Source organism: Lepidochelys kempii, chromosome 1, assembly GCF_965140265.1.
Source record: "Lepidochelys kempii isolate rLepKem1 chromosome 1, rLepKem1.hap2, whole genome shotgun sequence".
In the NCBI taxonomy this organism is placed as follows: Eukaryota; Metazoa; Chordata; order Testudines; family Cheloniidae; genus Lepidochelys; species Lepidochelys kempii.
In genome coordinates, this window is record NC_133256.1 from 324,120,895 (window position 1) to 324,143,841 (window position 22,947).

Below are 22,947 nucleotides of genomic sequence, written 5' to 3' on the forward strand. Positions count from 1 at the left end.
AAAAGGTAGGAAACAAAGGGTAGGTATAAATGGTCAGTTTTCAGAATGGTGGGAGGTAAATAGTGGTGTCCCTCAGAGCTCTGTATTGTGACCAGTCCTATTCAGCATATTTATAAATGATCTGGAAAAAGGGGTAAACAGTGAGGTGGCAAAATTTGCAGATGATACAAAACTACTCAAGATAGTTAAGTCCAAAGCAGACTGCGAAAGATCTACAAAGGGATTTCACAAAACTGGGTAACTGGGCAACAAAATGACAGATGAAATTAAATGTTGATAAATGCAAAGTAATGCACATTGGAAAACATTATCCCAACTACACATATAAAATAATGGGGTCTAAATTAGCTGTTATCACTCAAGAAAGAGATCTTGAAGTCATTGTGGAGAGTTCTCTGAAAACATCTGCTCAATGTGCAGCAGCAGTCAAAAAAGCTAACAGAATGTTGGGAGTCATTAAGAAAGGGTTAGATAATAAGACAGAAAATATCATATTGCCTCTATATAAATCCATGGTATGCCCACATCTTGACAACTGCGTGCAGATGTGTAGCCTGATCTCAAAAAAGATATACTGGAATTGGAAAAGGTTTAGAAAAGGGCAACAAAAATAATGGCTTCCATATGAGGAGTGATTAATAAGACTACGACTTTTCAGCTTGGAAAAGAGACGACTAAGAGGGATATGATAGAGATCTCTAAAATCATGACTGGTATGGAGAAAGGAAATAAGGCAGTGTTATTTACTCCTCATAACACAAGAACTAAGGATCAGCAAATGAAATTCATAGAATCATAGAATAACAGAGTTGGAAGGGACCTCTGGAGGCCATCTAGTCCAACCCCCTGCCCAGAGCAGGACCAATCCCAACTAAATCATCCCAGCCAGGGCTTTGTCAAGCCTGACCTTAAAAACGTCTAAGGAAGGGGATTCCACCACCTCCCTAGGTAACGCATTCCAGTGTTTCACCACCCTCCTAATGAAAAAGTTTTTCCTAATATCCAGCCTAAACCTCCCCCACTGCAACTTGAGACCATTACTCCTTGTCCTGTCATCTGCTATCACTGAGAATAGTCTAGATCCATCCTCTTTGGATCCACCTTTCAGGTAGTTAAAAGCAGTTATCAAATCCCCCCTCATTCTTCTCTTCCCATAGACTAAACAATCCCAGTTCCCTCAGCCTCTCCTCATAACTCATGTGTTCCAGTCCCCTAATCATTTTTGTTGCCTTTCGCTGGACTCTCTCCAATTTCTCCACATCCTTCTTGTAGTGTGGGGCCCAAAACTGGACACAGTACTCCAGATGAGGCCTCACTTGTCGAATAGAGGGGAACGATCACGTCCCTCGATCTGCTGGCAATGCCCCTACTTATACACCCCAAAATGCCATTGGCCTTCTTGGCAACAAGGGTACACTGTTGACTCATATCCAGCTTCTCGTCCACTGTCACCCCTAGGTCCTTCTCTGCAGAACTGCTGCCTAGCCATTCGGTCCCTAATCTGAAGCGGTGCATTGGATTCTTCTGTCCTAAGTGGAGGACTCTGCACTTGTCTTTGTTGAACCTCATCAGATTTCTTTTGGCCCAATCCTCCAATTTGTCTAGGTCCCTCTGTATCCTATCCCTACCCTCCAGCATATCTACCTCTCCTCCCAGTTTAGTGTCATCCGCAAACTTGCTGGGGGTGCAATCCACACCATCCTCCAGATCATTAATGAAGATATTGAACAAAACCGGCCCCAGGACCGACCCTTGGGGCACTCCGCTAGATACCGGCTGCCAACTAGACATGGAGCCATTGATCACTACCCTTTGAGCCCAACAATCTAGCCAAGTTTCTACCCACCTTGTAGTGCATCCATCCAGTCCATACTTCTTTAACTTGCTGACGTTAATTAATATTTTATTAATAAATTAATAGGCTGCAGATTTAAAACAAACAAAAGGAAGTATTTTTCACACAACGCACAGTCAATCTGTGGAACTCCTTGCCAGAGGATGTTGTGAAGGCCAAGACTAGAACAGGGTTCTAAAAAGAACTAGATAAGTTCATGTAGGATAGGTCCATCAATGGCTATTAACCAGGATTGACAGGGATGGTGTCCGTAGGCTCTGTTTGGCAGAAGCTGGGAATGGGCGAAAAGGGATAGATCACTTGATGATTACCTGTTCTGTTCATTCCCTCTGGGGCATCTGGCATTGGCCACTGTTTTGGAGACAGGATACTGGGCTAAATGGACCTTTGGTCTGACCCAGTATGGCCGTTCTTATGTTCATTAATTCATAAAGTGAATATAAATGATAAGAGTCACATGATGTGGACTTGAAACACATTTAATTTCATACACTGTGTGCAGTGTTTCAGAATATACAGGACTCCTGATGGTCGAAATGACAGACTGGACTTCTACATAGGGTGCTTCCGCAGACATGCACAGGCTGAAATTGTGAACAAACAGCATCCCTTGCTCCATAGCTTCAGCTGTACAGAATGCAATGCCATCCACAGCCTCAGAAACAACTCTGACATTATAATCAGAGGAGCTGACAAAGGAGGTGATGTAGTCCTCATGAACAGGTTGGATTATGAACAGGAGGTTGCCAGGCAACTCTCCAACACCACATTCTACAGGCCACTATCCTCTGATCTCACTGAGGAGTACTAAAAGAAACTACACCAGCTGCTCAAGAAACTCCCTGCTACAGCACGGGAACAAATCCACATGGACACACCCCCAGAGCCCCGATCAGGGGTATTCTATCTGCTACCCAAGATCCATAAACCTGGGAACCCTGGAAGCCCCATTATCTCAGGCATCGGCACTTTTACAGCAGGATTATCTGTTTATTTGGACTCTCTCCTCAGACCCTACACTACCAGCACTCCTAGCTATCTTCGAGACACCACCAACTTCCAGAGGAAACTACAATGTATTGGTGATCTTCCTGAAAACAACATCCTGGCCACCATGGATGTAGAAGCTCTTTACACCAATATTCCACATGAGGATGGACTACAAGCTGTCAGGAACAGTATCCCTGATGAGGCCATGGCACACCTGGTGGCTGAGCTTTGTGACTTTGTCGTCACCCACAACCATTTCAGATTTGGGGACAACTTATACCTTCAAGTCAGTGGCACTGCTATGGCCCCACAGTATACCAACATTTTTATGGCTGACTTAGAACAATGCATCCTCAGCTCTCGTCCCTTAGCGCCCCTCCTCTACTTGTGCTACATTGATGACATCTTCATCATATGGACCCACGGGAAGGAGGCCCTTGAAGAATTCCACCTGGATTTCAACAATTTCCATCCCACTATCAACCTCAGCCTGGACCAGTCCACACAAGAAATCCACTTCCTGGACATTACAGTGCAAATAAGTGCTGGTCACATAAACACCACCCTATACCGGAAACCAACTGACCGCTATACTTACCTACATGCCTCCAGCTTCCATCTAGGACACATCACATGATCCATTGTCTACAGCCAAGCCCTAAGATGCAACCGAGTTTGCTCCAATCCCTCAGAGAGAGACAAAGACCTACAAGATCTCTATCAAGCGTTCTTACAACTACAATACCCACCTGGGGAAGTGAGGAAACAGACTGACTGAGTGAGATGGGTACCCAGAAATCACCTACTACAGGACAGGCCCAACAAGGAAAATAACAGAACACCACTGGCCATCATGTACAGCCCCCAGCTAAAACCTCTTCAGCACGTTATCAGCACGATTTACAACCTATCCTGGAAAATGATCCCTCACTCTCACAGACCTTGGGAGGCAGGCCAGTCCTTGCTTACAGAGAGCCCCCCAACCTGAAGCAAATACTGACCAGCTACTACACACCACACCACAGAAACGCTAACCCAGGAACCAATCCCTGTAGCAAACCTCGTTGCCTGCTCTGTCCCCATATCTACTCTAGTGACACCATCAGAGGACCCAACCACATCAGCCACACCATCATATGCCATCATGTGCCAGCAATGCCCCTCTGCCGTGTGCATTGGCCAAACCGGACAGTCCCTACGTAAAAGAATAAATGGACACAAATCAGACATCAGGAATAGTAACATAGAAAAGCCAGGAGGAGAACGCTTCAATCTTTCTGGACATTCTATAACAGATTTAAAAGTAGCTATACTTGAACAAAAAAACTTCAGAAACAGACTTCAAAGAGAAACAGCAGAACTAAAAATTCATTTGCAAATTTAACACCGTTAATTTGGGCCTGAATAGGGACTGGGAGTGGCTGGCTCATTACAAAAGCAGCTTTGCCTCTCCTGGAATTGACATCTCCTTATCTATTATTGAGCGTGGACTACATCCACACTGATTGAACTGGCCCTGTCAACACTGGTTCTCCACTTGTGAGGTAACTCCCTTCTCTTCATGTGTCAGTATAATAATGCCTGCATCTATAATTTTCACTCCATGCAAATGATGAAGTGGGTTCTAGCCCACAAAAGCTTATGCCCAAATAAATCTGTTAGTCTTTAAGGTGCCACTGGACTCCTTGTAGTATATAAATGTAAACTCAAACACCGATGGATAGAAAATTGTGTCACAGTTCAGGGCAATTGCACAGGTATTTCCCCTCAGTGGTCCAACAAGGGCACCCACACCCACTTTCAGGTTATCAGCTCCCCAGCTATTGCCTTTCTTGGGTGGACACCTGGGTCTCACTCCCTTCTAACTGACATATTTCCAGGCTGCACAGTTTGCTCTCTTCACTGTGTTATTCCCAGCAGAGATAGGCTGCCCAGCACACCTGCTTGCTTTCTCTTCAAAGACTGATAACAGAGTAATTTCCAACTGTTATAACTTACCAGACAGTTGTATTTTATTCCTAAGGTAAAGCACTACAGAAAAAACATTAAAGACAGTAAAAGAACATATACACATGCTAATAAGGCCAGGTCTACGCTGTAAACGTACATCAGTATAACTACGTCGCTCAGGGGTGTGAGAAATCCACACTCCTGAACGACGCAAGTTATACTGACCTAACCACCAGTGCAGCTGTGCCGCTGCAGTGTTTTAAGTGTAGACCTGCCTAAGCTTACCAGGCATCACCCCAACTCTAACATGGGCTCTGGCAGGAGCAGTCCTTTGACGCTTCACCCAGGAGATTTCCTTTGTGGTCACAAGTTCATCACAGCTTCAAATCAGAACAAGCATACTCAGATCATATTTAGTCCACCCTTTATACAGTTCAGGGGTCTTTGATCAGAAGTTTCCAAAAGCAAGGAATTAGTATACAATGGGTCTCTTGCTTCAGGGCATAGCTTAAAAATATTGACTTCAGAGAAGAATTCGCATTCTCCTCACCCCCACATACTTCCTAGGAAATCCACTTCACAGGTATTGTTCCAAAAAGCCCTTTGAAGTTCCTAATACCTTCCAGAGATTACATTAATCTTGTCTACCTGCTAAAGAAGTTCCATACAACCACACAGAAGTACATAAACCTTTGCATTTTTAATACAAAGATGCTTAATGTAACAACTCCAAAGAAGTTAAACTTAATTAAATAAAGTTTAACTTAATTCAATGAGGTTTGTCCAGGATGTCACAAATATCACAACTAAAAATTGTGCAGTATGAAGCCTGAGAAAGACCTAGGAAGAGTGTTAGTAGACAAGTAACCCCCCAAATCATGCACTGTGTAGTACTCTGGTGGACTGCTGCGCCCATGTAGAGCCGCATTGAAGTTGATACAGCTTCATGGCAGCACAAGTCTTTCCACATAGGTCACAATGCAGGCTCAAGACCAAATACACCTTCATACTTGAATAAAGAGGTCATGATTATCTACTGCAGATTTTCATAAACAGACTAAATCAGGAGAGAGTGGAAACAATCTAATGCCTGATTATGCAGTAGAAAAGGGCCAAGTTCTACAGTCCTTATTCAGACTTGACTCACTCAAATCTCCCGTAGACTTCAACATTTAAGTGAGTAAGGACTCAAGCTATACAGGCACATAAAGAGCAGTCCTGCAAAATTCAGGTTGTTAGACTGGTTGACCTAAATAAAAGGGTTTTTGAACCATTCTCAACAACCTCTGTTCTATACTATCTTTAGAAGTGGAGGTTTCCACAGAGAATGAAATGTGTGGAAAATGTTGACTAAATCTGCTGGGATTTCCTTCCCAAATCTTTAGTATTTTGTTCTGTGTTTATGGAATTCAAGGTGATAATTAGTAGTCTATTTGGTCTTACATTTATATTTTAGTATCATTTGTCATTGCAGGCTATAGTAATTTAGGAATATTTATTAGCTTATTAAAATGAATAGCTTTTTCTGCCCTAGGACTACAGGTTATAGTAAATCCCAAAATGAGAACATAGAAAACTCATAAAAGCTGTACCACATGAACACAATCCTTTTTAGTTTAACGTTGCTTTTTACCCTAATTATCTGAATAACGGAAGGAATATTTCATAGATATTTGCACCTTCAAAACTTGCATCTGTGTTCTTACAAAATGTACTGTCAAGTGAAAGAACACTACATTGGCACATTCATCAGCAATGGAGATCGAGAACATAACAATGATGCTAAGTGTGATGGTTCTCGGGGTACCTAGGACTGTGAATCTCCTTCTTACCACCTGCTTCCACCAGGGAGTCTTGTCGGCAGTGGCTGGGTGTTAGCTCCATAATGACACCAGCCTTTCAGCCACTCAAGCATTCTCCTCTGGGTTATACCAGTTCTGTCTTTGCATTGCAGGTTAACAATAGGTCCACCCCAGTCCTGGAGTCCCTTTGAAGCATTCCCCTGTGATACCCAGTCCCCTTTCCTTCCCCCCCCCCCGACTACTCTCAGAAATCCCAGGTCCTCTGCCACCAAAGGAGCAGTGTAACCCAGTTTCACCTTGAACCACTTCTCCTGTATAACACAGTTTGTAATGAAACAAAAGAAGGTTTATTTAAGAAAGAATAGAGATTCCACTAGAAACAAGAGAGAGTGATGGAAACAAATGGTTACACTACAAATTGTGAACTGGGGCTTGCACTTCTTCATAGTTACTTTTCTTATTAAACAAGTAGGTGTCCCCGCAAAGTGCAGTCTGCTGCAGAGCGGGCTGGCTTCCCAGGAACCAGGGGCAATGGATTCTTCCTAAAAGTGGGGGGTGGGGGAGCATGAGGCCCCACCCTCTCTGTGGCCCCGCCCCATCTCGCCTTTTTCCTCCTAGGTCCCGCCCCCCTGGCCAAGACGGAAGCCAGAGCCTGGCTGTGGGGCCCAGGTCCATCCACCTGCTTGGGGTGTGGGGGCCTGAGAGCAGCCCCCGGCCTGTGTTCCCATCCTGCAAGCCTCCGCCCAGGGCAGGTGGAGGGTCTGCAGCCCTCCACAGCTGCCTGTGCAGCTCTTACCCTGACCTGGCTCCAGCTTCCAGCCTGGCCTGGGGGTGGGGCTACAGAAGCCAAAAAGCCGCAGACGGGCAGCTGTGGGGAACCATGAACCCTCCATCTATCCTGGGTAGGATGCCCGGGGAGTGGGGACATGGGCCTGGGGCTGCTCTAGTCCCCCACGCCCACCCCGACAGCTGGAGGGTCTGTGGCTCCCCACAGCTGCCCGGGCTCCCTGGACTGCTCTTATCTGGGCTGACCTCCAGCATCCTGCCTGGACAGGGGATGGGGCTTTGCAGGGGAGAAGATAGGCAGGGGCTGGGCCCGTGGCAAAAAGTGGGAGGCCATGGCCCCTTGGCTCTCTTTGTTCCGGTGCCCCTCCCAGGAACCATGATCCAAACTTACATGAAAAATACCCTCGCTCAGCAAAATGTTGGAGTCATTGTGGATAGTTCTCTGAAAACATCCACTCCATAGGCACCAACTCCATGGGTACTCTGGGGCTGGAGCACACACAGAAAAAAAAAATAGTGGGTGCTCAGCACTGATCAGCTAATCTGGGGCGCTGCCAAACAGCTGATAGGTGGCTCTGCTGCCGAACAGCTGTTTGGTGGCTCGGGGAAGGAGTTGGGGGAGGGCGGAGAGCAGCGAGTGGCAGACAGGCGGGGCCCTTGGGGAGGGGATGGAGTGAGGGTGTAGCTTCAGGGAGGTGGCATAGTGGGGTTGGGGGCTCAGGGCCGAGTAAAAAAGAAAAGTAAAAGTCGGAGCCTGACTCTGTCACAACACACTTATTCCAGAATACGAGTGCCTTTTGCCGGTTTAGTTTAATCCACTTCCAAAGTCTATACCTACACTAAACTTTTTCTGTGAGGTTTCCCACCATAACTACCAGTGAGGCAATTCCAACAGTGAAGACAATTGGGGAACAGTAGTGTAGACTGGCTCCTGGTGTCTTAACCACCATGTCATCTATCACTGTACAGACCTGTTCTAGATGAAATAGTGGTTAAAGTACTGGCACCTTGTCTGTTCTAGAGCTCCTACCAGTGGAACCATCCCAGCGCTAGCAATGGTGGGAAATGCAGGGACAGTCTAGTGTAGGCAAAGCCAAGATAAGTGGTTTAGCAGAAAGTTTAGATGGAGTGAAGGGAGAAAGAGGAGGAACAAGGAAAAATAAAACCAGACTTAGTAAAGAGAAAATTGATTTACAGCCAACATGAGATATTTTTAAATGTGTATCCAATGTGTAAAATGTGTATCCAATACTTTGTCAAGAGATTTTTTTTCCCCCCTTACCAAGAATTCTGTAGCGAAAAGAATGTTCTAATAACTTATTCAAATGATTGAGAGCCAGGAATTCCTGATTTCTAATCCCAGTTCCAATACAGACAATCACTGTAGTTTTAGAATCAAAACAGAAATTAAAAAGACTTACAGAATTAGATCACCAAACCCATCCTTTTTAGGCAAGTCATTAAAATCCAGTGCTTCACTTTACTTCTCTGTAAAATAGTAATATTTACTTACCTAACTCAAAGATGCTGTGAATGATAATTTAATTGAAGTTTGTAAGCAAGTTGGAAGATGAAAAGGAAGAGCTATGTACTTGCTAAGGATTATTACTGTTATGGTACTGAGCTATTGTAAACTACTGAAAGATACTTGGAGTAACATGTATTTCCTTGAGATGGCTATTTTTTTTTTCAGAGGAGATTGGTATGTTGTATGATACTTGCACTAAAGATGCAAAAATTAAGTCTGCATTATGTGCTTTTGTCTACTCTGGAAGCAAAGAAGTAGAGGTACTTAATAAATGTGGATTAACATAAAAGGAGCATAATAATATGTTTTAACCTATACTTATAAAAACTCACTCTACTGCTTTTGCTGAAAATTCCACAGTATTCTACACCAGTAATTTTCTAGGTCATTTGCCAGGTGCATTCCTATTTCAGGTTATGTTTATAGAACCATGGTATAGACAGAATTGACTTATTTCCATTGGCAGTAAGGGGTAATTTCTTACCTGTAACTCTGTGTGACAAAGTCAGGCCAGATGGCTGCAAGAGGGTCTTCATATTGGGTTTTGGGAGGTGAAAGGACTCTCCACCAGCCTATCGGGAAGATCTACTGAGCCTGGGACTCAAATAATTACAGTGGGCAACTGAAAAAACAAGGACGGGCGTGTGGGTCAAAGGGTCAGAAGTAGGGAACCTGAAGGGGACACTGAGCAGAGAACCCCGGACAGCGCCCACTGCTCCTCTAAGGTGTCAAGGGAGCCAGCGGATGCTGCCCAGAGGAACTCTGCCCGGATACATGAGCGGAGAGAGGAACTGAAGTAGGGCCCACAGTCACAAAGAATCCCCTCAGCCAACATCCTCTTCCTGGTGTTACAGATGGCCACTTTGGCCATCGCTAAGAGGAAGTTGACGAAGAGGTCCCGCAACTTTGTGGGGCCACAGACGGGGTGTGCATATATAAGAAGGCGTGGGGAGAAGTGCAGCCAAAAATGTAAAAGGAGGTCCAGGAGGAGCCGGAACAGGGGCTTCAGCCTGGCGCACTCAAGAGAGGTGTGCACCAGGGTCTCCCTCATGCCACAAAAGGGACAGGTATCGGGAACGGAGGTGAACTGTGCCAGGTACACACCCGTGCTCACGGCTCCATGAAAGAGCCGCCAACCGATATCCCCGGCGGGCCATGGAGCCAAGGTGGAGTATAGGCTGGCCCACCAGGATTCCTCACCCTCAACAAATGACATTAGGTCCTGCCATTTAGTGTCAGGGCAGGACAAAAGGGTGAGGAAATGGAGAGTATAGAGCATGAGCATGTACAGATGTGCCCGTGGCACAGTTCTAAAGCGAACCTGCTGCAGGTCATGCAGCCAGCTCGAGGTATATGGATGGGGCAGCCAGGGAGGTTCATGGGACAGGGATCCAGGTCCTCCAGGGCTCAAGGGGGGCATACATGCCCTCCACCACCAGGCCCTTCTCCACTGCCTTCTGGGCGGCAGCCTCCCAAGCCAGGAAGAAAACCACCTTCCCGTACATCTTGGAGGCCACCACCATGGCTGTGGGCCCCACCCACCCTCGTCAATGCCCGCATTAGGTGTCTACATGGGGCGAGGTGGGCACCAGGAGGCAATGGACGCCGTGCTTCCTGTTCAGGGTGGGAAAGGGTCCCCAGCCACCAGGGATGAAACCGGAGGCCGTGGCCAGGATGGATGACGAGGTGGTGGGTGGAGGGACTGCGGCCACCTGGATGTATGCGCTGGGGGTTGAGGGAGGGATGCCTCCAGAGCTGGTGGAAGGGATGGTAAAGGAAGGGGCAGGGGAAGCCATGGCCGATGGCAGGGCTGCATTTCCTGGCCCTTTCTACCAGCTGCGGGGGCTCCCCCAGAATTGGAGGAGACAGAAGGCATGGCAGCAACAGGGTCTGCACTTGTGCCCGCTGCCACCGGTGCCCCAGCAGGGGTGATGGTAGGCGGTTCAGTAGTGGCGGTCGAGAGAGTAGCGGCAGGGATGGATGGGGGAGCAGGCGGGGGTGGAGGGTGGGCAGCAGGGTCAACCCACCCACCATTTCCCCCACCATGCTCAGAGGGGATGGGGATGAGCACCGAAGGGGGGAGAGGAAGGCCAACCACCTCTCCCCGCTAGGCTGCAGGCAGGGGAGGATGATGCCTAGAGAGAGGGTGGTACAGGAGCACCAATCAAGGCAGGGAAGGGATGGCGCAATCACCGACGCGAGATGGGAATGCCGGCTCCTCTGGTTGCACTGGGGAGGGGAAGGACTACAATATATGAGGGGGTGCAGTGAACAGTGTGGCTCAACATAGGAGGGGAAGGGGCACCAGTACGTTGGGAGGGGACATGGGTGCACAGAGCAAGGGGGTTGCTGGATGAGGGTGGGGCTACGGAAGGCAAAGGGGAAAAGGAACGACTGGGAGGAGATGGGCAGGACAGGAAAAACACAGAGGATAACTGCAAGGGCTTGGGTGGGGCAGGCAAACAAAATCTACTAGGGGACCAGGGCAGAACAGGTGCCAAAAAAAGGGGCAGCAAGGAGTGGGAGGGGCAGGGAGCACAGGAAAAGGCGGCAAACTGCTGCAGTGAGGCTGGTGGGCAAAGCAGATGGTGGGAAAGTCCACCAGCCAAAAGCAGCAGAGGAGGGGAGGGGAAAGGCACAGGCACTTGCGCAAAGCTGTTTTTGCTTGCTGCTGCTGCTGCAATCCCAAATGGTGGAGAAAAGGGGTGAGGCAAGTGGCTGAGTCTCGGGGTGAGGAGCAAGTTCAGATGGTAAGTGGGGCTGGTGGAGCGATAGTGGGGGGGATGGACAGACAGGGGAGTGCTCCACACCTCTCCCCCTTCTCCCCACAACAGAAGCAGCTACCACCACCACAGGAGCAAGGATGAAAAAAAGTCTCAGTCCAGCCACAAATCCCCACCACAATGTCCTGCAGAGTTCCTGTGTGCTTCGCCAGCAGCAAAAGTCCTCCTCTTCCTCAAGGCAGCAGAAACAGCAGCAACCAACAGTCAGTCAGGCAGCCAAGAGGCACCCCACAGGTGGTAGCAAAGGCAGGGTCTCTCACTCCCCCTCTGGGGAGCAAGCCAGCAGGACCCCAAGGAGCAGCAGCAACCAGGAAAACCACCAGCCAGCAAGGTAGCAGACAGGGTCTGGCCCAGACAAAAATTGAGACAAGTGCTCTGGGCCTAGCAGCAGCAGCTCCACACCAGCATAAGGGTCTAGGAAGGCTGATATAGTAGCCCTAGAACGTTAAAGGCCCTTTTCCCCGACAAGCTGAGAAGGGGTTACCTCAGGTCAGTTAGGGACACCTGAGACACCTGATCCTAATTAAGGGTTGCCTGAGGCCTTTTTTATGAGACTGTTTCCTTTTTGTTTGGTGGAGGATCATCCTGTAGGCTGATCCTCAGGCCTACCCTGAAAGTATGACCAAGGGAATACAGAAGGGGAAGGCAAACCCTGCCCTGTGTGGGGCTGATTACCTCAGGCCTGCCATCACCAGAGAGGGAAGCGCTAAGTCTAGTGAGATGAAGGAGGTGCCTTTCCACATCTGCTTCTAGTATCATATCATTTGATTGTATTTCTACCTATGGGTTAGACAGGTTAGAACTCCTCTAGCTCAAAGATTTTTTTAGCTTTTGAGGCACAGGCAGATCAAACTGGTTGTTATGTCAATTTGCGTCAGTGCCCTCCAGCACATTCCATTTCACATCTTTTGATGAGCGGGAAGCAAAAAATCCCCAAATTCTTAGTGTAGTCAATGCCCAAAGATTATTTATGAGAGAATGGGACCATCAAAAAAAAGTAGGGCTGTTGATTAATCACAGTTAACTCACGTGATTAACTCAAAAAAATTAATTGTGATTAAAAAAATTTATTGCAATTTATTGTACTGTTAAACAATAGAATACCAATTGAAATTTATTAAATTTTTTGGATAATTTTCTACATTTTCAAATATATTGATTTCAATTAGATCACAGAATACAAAGTGTACAGTGCTCACTGTATATTATTGTTCCTGATTACAAGTATTTGCACTGTAAAAATGATAAACAAAAGATGTAGTATTTTTCAATTCACCTCATACAAGTATTGTAGTGCAATCTCTTTATCGTGAAAGTGTAACTTACAAATGTAGATTTATTTATTTTTTTGTTACATAACTACACTCAAAAACAAAACAATGTAAAACTTTAGAGCCTACAAGTCCACTCAGTCCTACTCCTTGTTCAGCCAATCGCTAAGACAAACAAGTTGTTTACATTTACGGGAGATACTGCTGCCTGGTTCTTATTTACACCTGAAATTGAGAACAGGCATTTGCATGGCACTTTTGTAGCCAAAAAGAAAAGGAGTGCTAGTGGCACCTTAGAGACTAACAAATTTATTTGAGCATAAGCTTTCGTGAGGTACAGCTCACTTCATCGGATGCATTCAGTGGAAAATACTTTTGTAGCCGGTATTGCAAGGTATTTATGTGCCAGATATACTAAACATTCATACACCCCTTCATGTTTCGGTGACTATTACAGAGGACATGCTTCCATGCTGATGATGCTCGTTTAAAAAGAAAACACATTAATTAAATTTGTGACTGAACTCCTTGGGGGAGAATTATATGTCTCCTCTTCTGTTTTACTGCATTCTGCCATATATTTCATGTTATAACAGTCTCGGATGATGATCCAGCACATGTTCGTTTTAAGAACACTTTCATAGAGGTTTTGACAAAACGCAAAGAAAGTACCAATGTGAGATTTCTAAAGATAGCTACAGCACTTAACCCAAGGTTTAAGAATCTGAAATGCCGTCCAAAATCTGAGAGGGACGAGGTGTGGAGCATGCTTTCAAAAGTCGTAAAAGAGCAACACTCAGATGCGGAAACTACAGAACCCGAACCACGAAAAAAAATCAACCTTCTGCTGGTGGCATCTGACTCAGAGGATGAAAATGAACATGCATTGTCGGTCCGTTCTGCTTTGGATTGTTATCGAGCAGAACCCATCATCAGCATGGACGCATGTTCTCTGGAATGGTTGTTGAAGTATAAAGAGACATATGAATCTTTACCGCATCTGGCATCTGGCGACACCAGCTACAACAGTGCCACAAGAACACCTGTTCTCCCTTTCAGGTGACCTCGTAAACAAGAAGCCGGCAGCATTATCTCCTGCAAATGTAAATAAATTTGTTTGTCTTAGCAATTGGCTGAACAAGAAGTAGGACTGAGTGGACTTGTAGGCGCTAAAGTTATACATTGTTTTATTTTTGAATGCAGGTTTTTTTGTACATAATTCTACATTTGTAAATTCAACTTTCATGGTAAAGAGATTACAGTAGCTGTATTAGGTGAATTGAAAAGTACTATTTCTTTTGTTTTTTTGACATTATATTTATTTTTATTACAAATATTTGCAAAGTGAGCACTGTACACTTTGTATTCTGTGTTTGTAATTGAAATCAATATATTTGAAAATATAGAAAATATCCCAAAATATTTAAATTAATGGTATGCTATTATTGTTTAACAGCACAATTAATTGTGATTAATTTTTTTAATCACTTGAGAGCCCTAGAAAAAAGTCATTGAAAATTTTATCTCCTTAATGAATGGTGGAAGGAGGCGGAGAGTAGGAATACACGCAAATACAATGGGCACAACTTGCAGCTTCGAGGAAGGGTTAACCACCTTTGTGCCCATGACAGATAATCCAGCAAGGTTTATCCAGAATATTGTCATAAATATTGTCATAAACCTTATTAAACTAAGTCTAATACTTTTAGGGTCCATTGTATTAAAATGCAATAGTTTGTGTTATTGTAAGATTGTATGTAACTGCTTTTAGGAGGCGGGTGTATGCTAATGTAATTCCTCCTGTTATCAGTTCTTTGAAGCTTCCCTGCGGGGAAGGGACTCATTGTCTGTCTGATTACCTATTCATGCTGTCTTCAAAGGTTCTAATTGGATTCTCTAGAGACCAGCAGACAAAGAAAGGACACTCCATAAATAACCTGGTGGTGAACTGACTCAGGGCTTTGGTTCAGTTCCAACAAAGGAACAGGACCTCCTGTCCATGGAAGGCCCCAATCCTTAGGGAAGGGTTGGAAGAACTACACTAACCAGAGCCCTGGTGGAGATGGCAAGGGAGGGTAAGCTTCTTAGTATGCACGTAGGTTCTTTATTGTTTTTAATATGTTTTCTCTGTAGTGCTTAAGAATAAAATATGCTTGCTTATAAAGAACTGTGTGATAACTTATAAATAAATAATTACATTATTATCAGTCTCTGAAGACGAAACAAGTTGGCCTGTTTAGGCTGACCGTTGTTTGCTGGGGATAACACAGTGAAGACAGGGAAATACTCTGGTCAGGAAGGAGAGAGATAATGGGTCTCCACCCAAGAAAGGCAATGGCTAGGAAGTCACAAGCCTGAGGATCAGTACCCTTGCTGAACCATTAAGGGAAAATAAGGTTCAATTGCCCTGATCTGTGACAGCACCCTCCTGATACTGGGCTGTTGTGGTTACTGGAGAGATCTCTGTTCTAATTTAGACAACCATGGGGCCTGTCAAATTTCAGGCAGGCTGCCCTATGGGTTGCAGCATTCCCTGAAATTTCGGCAGTGCTATGGTCCCATCCCCAGTACACCCCTTGCATCCTCAGCCTTGGCCATATGCCAGGGCTTGCAAAGGGGTCCTCAGGAGACTGGTTTACAGCAGTCTCTGCAGTTCCTGAGCTGAGGGGACTCATGGTAGATTATGAGGTTTTTAGGGCCCCTTTACAGTGCTCCAGCCCTTTCATGCAATGTAAAAGGAAGAGTATAGTAGGCAAGGATCTCATCCGATATCTTCAGAGAAGCAAATAAAGAGGTAGAACCGTCAAAGATATTCCAAATCTCACTTAGCTGTAGGAAGACTTGTTCATTTTCGGATTAGTTTTTAAGGTAGTTTTTCCAAGGTCAGGTCTACACTTAAAACTTTTAACAGTATAGTAACATCAGTTAGGGGTGTAACTTTTTTTTTAAAAAACATTTATGTCAGCAAAAGCCCTAGTGTAGACACAGTTATATCTGCAAAAATGTGCTTTCTGGTATAGCTTATTTTGTTTGGGGAACTAGTGTAAAATATGCTGCCAAAACACTTTTACACCAGTAAAAAGTTCAGCTACACAAGGAGACTATAGCTAAACTGGCACACAATTTCTAGTGTGTGGACTAAGCCAAAATGTCTCCTTATGAAGAATTTTTTCCTTGTGTATTTCAGTGAGTCATTTAAGCCTCAGATTTTTAAAAAATCTCAAAAATGTAAATAGTCCCCACACAGATTAAGGATTCCTGGAGACATTGGATACAGAGGGGGACTCCTTGCTTTTATTCAAAGACTCTTCAGTTTATATCTAGTCTATTTTATTAGGATCGATCTCTAAGTTATTGAAAGTCACAGGCTGAGAAAGACGTAATTTGTTGATATCTGAGAAAATTGTATTGCAGTGCTGGAAAGCATTATGAGTACCACACAGTGAGGAATGGTGCTGTGAACCAGGTTAAAATGGTGGCTCACAAAAAAAATCAACAAACTGGAGGACACGGTCATTATTTTTGGACTTCATAACCAATGTGCTATCCTAGGATACAAAATTAATTATGTAAATATTGTGAATACATCAATATCTTCCAACACATCAGTGAACTGAATAAATGATTTACAGCATTGCAATAACTTTTTCTTGGTAATCAAAAAGCCTATAGGATCTAGGGATTTCAGTAGATAGTATTATATAAACACGAGCATAATTTTAATCTAGTATTATGTGAATTTTGTCCACTTCTTTGTTCTTTTCACCTGGGTTCTCCTTTTGAGTCTTTTGTTCTTTCTCTGGGGATCCTGTCCCCCTTATAGTTGCTACACAAATCCTTCTTTTTAAATACACACAAGAAAATTTATTTTGCTGCATCTTGAAAACCCTGTAAAGGGACTCTGAATGCAACCTGAAAAGTGAGGGAAGCATGAACATTTGACATACAGGTTGGAAATTCTGATTATGTTATTATTTTGGAGTGAGCTGAAGCCAGGTGGTATTGTGAGGCGTTCAGTGAAGGAAGTATCTTGTGAGATAGGAGTTGCAAATGGGGGGTGCAGTTACTTTTTAGGGCTTTGGCTGAGGGGTGGGGTGGGATGGAAGGGCTACTGTGATAACCAGGTAATTTTTTGTTGTTGGTCGTGCTAGATGATTATTGGGTGAGACCTTTCCTTCTGCCTCTATAACACCAAATGTAATTGGGAAGAATTGCTGTGAACCAGGAAAAGCCCCATCGCTGCCCTTTTGCTCCCTCTACCTCATCTTCCAAGTAGAAATCCAAAAGAGTGCATGGTGCAAACTGCAAATTACAAAATCAAAATAAAAACTTGGGCCATTTTGACAGAATGCTGGGAAGCAACACCTATTGAAGTCCTGGGAAATGGGTGCTGGGAACCAACAACTGAGCCAGCACTCTGGTCACTTAAATACCTTTAATTCCCACAAAGTGGAAATGTTGGGGCCAAATTAATAGATTAGAATGGGCTTGGGGAGGGGGGTACTAATGAGCAAACTGGCCCAGTAACACAGGAGGTATAAGAAGACACAGGAAGGAGGTGCAGGAGAGAGGGGGAAACTGGCAGAGCCGGAACCAGGATGGATCTCTGGGTAGAGAGATCTCTTCCCTCTCTTTTGCACAGAACTGAGGAGAAAATGAAACTGTAACTAAATACAGTCTACGCATTAGTAAGGTGGTGGGAAGAGAGAGTGTAAAGAAAACTGCACTGTGGTGTTTAACAACGGAAAGTCTCTGAGTCTAAGTGTGTAGACAGAGCAGAAGATGGTAGTGGGATGTCCCGCTGTCACAGAAGTGCTATAGTGTGAACATAAGACTGGCCATACTGGGTCAGACCAAAGGTCCATCTAGCCCAATATCCTGTCTTCCCACAGTGACCAATGGCAGGTGCCCCAGAGGGAATGAATAGAACAGGTATCATCAAGTGATCCATTCCCTGTCACCCATTCCAAGCTTCTGGCAAACAGAGGCTAGGGACACCACCCCTGCCCATCCTGGCTAATAGCCATTGATGGGCTTATCCTCCATGAATTTATCTAGTTAGTTTTTGAACCCTATTGTAGTCTTGGCCTTCACAACATCTTCTGGCAAGGAGTTCCACAGGTTGACTGTGAGTTGTGTGAAGAAATACTTCCTTTTGGTTTGTGTTAAATCTGCTGCCTATTAATGAGATGTGATTGCTGAAGTTACAAGCAATTATTATTTCCAATAATTATTTGCCATTAAAAATATCAAGAGCACAGTGACATCCAGCTGTATAATGTTAACAAGGTAAATGATGAAGTACTAAGAATAATAAAAATATTTTAAAATAAATAATTAAAAGGAGTGAAACTATATTTATAGGGGTTTACAAGCAAGGGAGTCCAATTTAGGAAATCAGAATAGCACATAAGACAAATCTGTGAATTACTGTATGAGGCTTTATGCAGACATATAAACAGATAAGGGATTCTTTTAAACACTAAAAATGTATGAATATATATATATATTAGGAGTTATGTGAATAAAATATTTAACTGAATCCTGTCTCCTTTAGCAGTTCAACCATCATTTCCGATAGGGAAAAGCAGCTTTGGCTAGGTACTGTGTGTAAGGTTCCCACTAACTGTTCCTAGAATACTGGACATTCTGGCACTTCCCAAAACAGCATAGGCCTGACCCTGCTTGTGTGACTCCACCCCTGTCTGCATGACCCTGCCCCTGCCATCATGACGAAGTTATGCTGCAAAGGAGACACTATTTTCAAGAGTGAGCTTCTTTTGCCCCCACTGGTGTGATCTCACATGTATGGTGTGTGCCAGTCACGCTGCACAGGGGACACCATTTTCAACAGCAAGTTGCCCCTCCCTCACTGGCATGCACAATGTGTGCGAGGTCATATCACCAGGGTCACCATTTTCAAGAGCCAGCTGCCCTGACCCCACGGACATGAGCTCACATATGTGGTGTGTGCAAAGTCATGCCGCTGAGGGACAACATTTTCAAAAGGGCCCTGCCCTGCCCAGGCATGCAGCGTGTGAGGTTGTGCAGGCAGGAGCAGAGCAGCGTGCGCTTCAAAATGGTGTCCCCTGTTTGATACCACACAGAACTGGATGTGCTTTTGTCCCAGTACAGGACAGGGGACAAACCAGCCAAAAAGCCAGACCCTCCAGTACAAAACTGGATGAGTGGCCTCCCTGAGTGTGCCTGTAGGCCGGGTGTGGAGATTTCCTTTCTGTGCAGAAGGAGCAGGGAGCCCCTCTGTCCCCCACCTTTCCAAACAGCTGCTCACCTCTGCTGTGCTAACATTTACCCCTTCCAAATCTCGGCTCCCACCCTCTCTTTCCCATGCCTCCAGTGCACTCAGTTTGCCCCTGCACACATTCTGCCCACCCCTCCCCCCTCGGCTTTCACAGCCGGCACACTCTCTCGCCTCCTCCCCAAGTAAGGGCAGAGTGAGGGCAGCGAACGGCTTCAGTGGCTGTTACTGAGCACGCGCAGCTTATCCGCGCACGCTCAGTAATAGCCACGCTGGCTCTTGTGCCTGAGGGGAGCGAATGGGGAGGAGCACTCCAGCCGGGCGGTAGGATATTGATCGCTGCTCTCCGCCCTGGGAGGAGGAGAGACAGGCAAAGGAGCGCGTACGGCTGTGGCTGGCTCAGCAGCGGCGGCAGGAGACAGGCGAGCGAGCGGCGTGGTGGGGCCGGCGCTGAGGCCAGCAGCCCTCACTCTGCGGCCGTTGCGCCCTGCAGTCGGAGGCAGGCGGCGCTGGAGCGAGGAGCCGGGAGGATGAAGCAGGAGGGAGCCGGCCGGGGAGCTGCTGCCGGGCTTGGCGCGGCGGCGTGGGGCGAGGAGGGCGAGGCGGAGAAAGTTGTCTACTCCCGGTCGCAGGTGTCCTTCGCCGGCACCAAGGCGCTGGGCGACGCCTTCAAGCTCTTCATGCCCCGCTCCACCGAGTTCATGAGCTCGGACTCGGAGCTGTGGAACTTCCTCTGCAGCCTCAAGCACCAGTTCTCCCCGGTCATCCTGCGCAGCAAGGACGTGTACGGCTACGCCTCCTGCCGGGCCGTGGTGCCCGACCGGCTCCCGGCGCCGGGACACCGGACCCGCCGCGGAGCGGCCAGGAGGCGCCCCCTGGCCGCCGGCGCCAAGCGCGGAGCGCCGGGCCGCGCAAAGAAGGGGAGGAAACGCGCCCCAGCGCTCGCCGGTCCCTCCGGCAGGGAAGCGCAGCGGCCGCGGGAGGAGGACGAGGAGGAGCAGGTCGGCTCGGCCGAGGTGCCCTCGTGTGCTCCCTTTGCGGGCCGGTCCTTAGAGGAGATCTGGAAAGCGGCCACCCCCAGTCTCACCACCTTCCCCACCATCAAGGTGCGGGGCAGCGTCTGGAAGCCGCGGAGCCTGGAGGCGGCGCGGCGCCAGGCGCAGCGGATCCTCCAAGTGGACCTGGCGCCCGTGGTGAGGATCCGCCGCTTCCCCGTAGCCAGATCGTGAGCTGCTGCCCCGCCTGGGAACGGGGACATCTGGGGCGGGGGGGGAGGCTTTTCCCCTGGAAGAAGCGAACAGAGACAAGTGTCAGTCACCTGTTTACATTGCATTTGTCTGGACCGTGTTCTTCTACTGCACTTTATGGCTCAGACTGATGGGAACATTTCCTCCACAGAGCCAGGTTCCTGCCCACCCAAACCCAGATTGAGAACCTGCCTGGCCCCTGTCACCAGCTGCGACTACCACCCTCACCTGGACTGAGAGGCTGTTTCGCTATGTTCCCTAGTAGGGGCCACGGTCCTCACCCATCGTATTTATGCTCCAAACTGAGAAACTATTTGGCAGGCATCTCAAGTAGGGACTAAGGTCTCCTCCCTTCCATTCTCTCCCATGGGACTACCTCACTGATCTGGAAGTCCACCCAAGAAGTTATTTTCCAAAGGAACTTGCTGTCATGCTTGTATAATAAAGCACCATCTGACTTTTGGTTCATTTTTTTTTCTGATTCATTGGATTATGTTATGTTTTTTGTGATGTTGCACTAGTATGTGCTCAGGGTATCTTGAATCCCAAGTGTTCCCAATTTCAACTGACTGAAGCTTTGACCAAGGATGCAAAAAAACAAAACAAAAACAGGTTCAGAACTTATGGCTGTCTCAATGGTGCAAAAGTTTCCTTAGTGATCTATAAACGGATGTTCTGTGTACTGTACTTTTTGTATCTAAAGTCATTTCTAAAGTTTTATAGCTGAATTAAGTACTTGGTTTTTATGGAGCACCGGAAGCCATTGAATCACTCTTATTTTATATACTCTCTACTTTAGTGATACTTATTTGGTCAATGTAAGTGAACTTAATAAAAGTGAAAGAGCAACTAATGCTGTTTCAGTACATTGAAACTAACTGCAAAGGGATGGATAGTTGTTGGATAGTTACATACACCTTTTGTGTAATTCGGTGGAACAAGCAAATAGTTTGATATATTTACTGCTCTAGTAAACAAACCCAAAGTTATTTAAAGTGAAGAATATTTATTTAAAATCTAGTGTAAAAGAGAAATAACTGTGTATCATGATTACAGTCTCATCATTAATGCTAGCAAGTGATTAGTTCAAGTGGCCAAATATCAGAATTCCAGATTATTTAAGTGCCTTTTTTAATAGAGGTAGCAATGCTCTATTGTGGTAGCTAGTGCCTTCTTAGTTAAAATAGCACAGGTTGTCACTTCAGTGTCTAGAGTCCAGTAGTGGATGTTCATATTAACATGTTTCTTCTTCAGGTATTGTTTTTAAAAATCTGTTGCAGCTAAAATATGGTATGCAAGGACTCATTAGAGAGTGTTACAGTTTTATGGCTAAAGGCTTATTTTGACTGAGGCTTTGTATTTTGGCTGGCTTGTCTTGTACAGATGCCCATTTTTAAGGCAAACTACAAAGCCTTTGCTAGATATTTAAAACTGTTTAACATTTTACCCCTCCTTCTGTCAATCTTTTTTGGTGCTTTCACAATACTAAAAACTGAAATAGTCCCAGTGGGGAAGGTAAAGTTGATAACGGTAGGGAGAGGGAAGAAGATCTTTGAAATTCCAAAAGAGGAACAAGTAACTTGCTTTAACTGATCATTTATATCCCTATAGGTCCTGAGAAATAGGACCTGCTTCCTGATTTCCCTGTTCAATTTAATGGTTCTTCAAATTCCTATTCTAACTTCCTTTCCTCAGAAGGCTTATGCTATTGTTCGTTCTTAGCAGAAATGCCAAGAAGCAAATTAGATTTGATTATAGTGACATTTGTCAAATTTTGTTATAATACAGTGCTAATTTTAATTAAAAAGTAGTTCTCTCCCTTTCTTTTAATCTTAATATTTTGGGTTATTTATACCATTGTAGTTCCATTAAATCTAAATGGCAATATCCATATCTTTCTAAAACCAAAATCTTCATCAATCTTGTAGGTGCTGTGCTTTTAAAAATACATAAAATGTGATGACAAGCTGATTGCTGTACCCTACTACCATTTCAGATTTCAAATCTCTAGGAAATCATGAAAGATCAAGGTATATTTATACAAATGCTATCTCAAGCCTACATTTTTCTGAGACATACCTTGGTGTAATTAATATGTTGAAAAACCTTATTGTATGATGAATTGGTAATAAGAATAAATATGCAAATGTACAGAGTATTAAGGGCCAAATTTGGTCTTGACTTAGTTATGACACTGACTTCCCCAAGTTGGACTGTGGATTGATATACCAATAAATAAGAAAATGGGTGAAATACTGGCCCTATTGAAATCAATTATAAACATTCCACTGACTTCAATAGGATCAGAATTTTATCTATTACTATTTTGTGTGTTCAACATAACATCACATATTTAGACTCTCTGGAATGTTTTAAAACACTAGACATAGGTGGAGTTTGAACTGTGACTTTGTGTTTGGCTTTTTAAAATTATTTCTTAGAAATACGCAACACTGATCACTGTAGTTTATGGGGG

The 22,947-nt window shown here is 45.4% G+C and overlaps 1 protein-coding gene across 1 annotated transcript; it reads left to right on the forward strand.

Moving 5' to 3' along the window:
• The first annotated feature begins 19,519 nt into the window (after window positions 1–19,519).
• CCDC71L (coiled-coil domain containing 71 like) lies at window positions 19,520–22,716 on the forward strand. Its single transcript, XM_073331822.1, has one exon. It carries the CDS (start codon window positions 19,755–19,757, stop codon window positions 20,451–20,453), a length of 699 nt encoding a protein of 232 aa, XP_073187923.1. The 5' UTR covers window positions 19,520–19,754; the 3' UTR covers window positions 20,454–22,716.
• The last annotated feature ends 231 nt before the right edge of the window (window positions 22,717–22,947 follow it).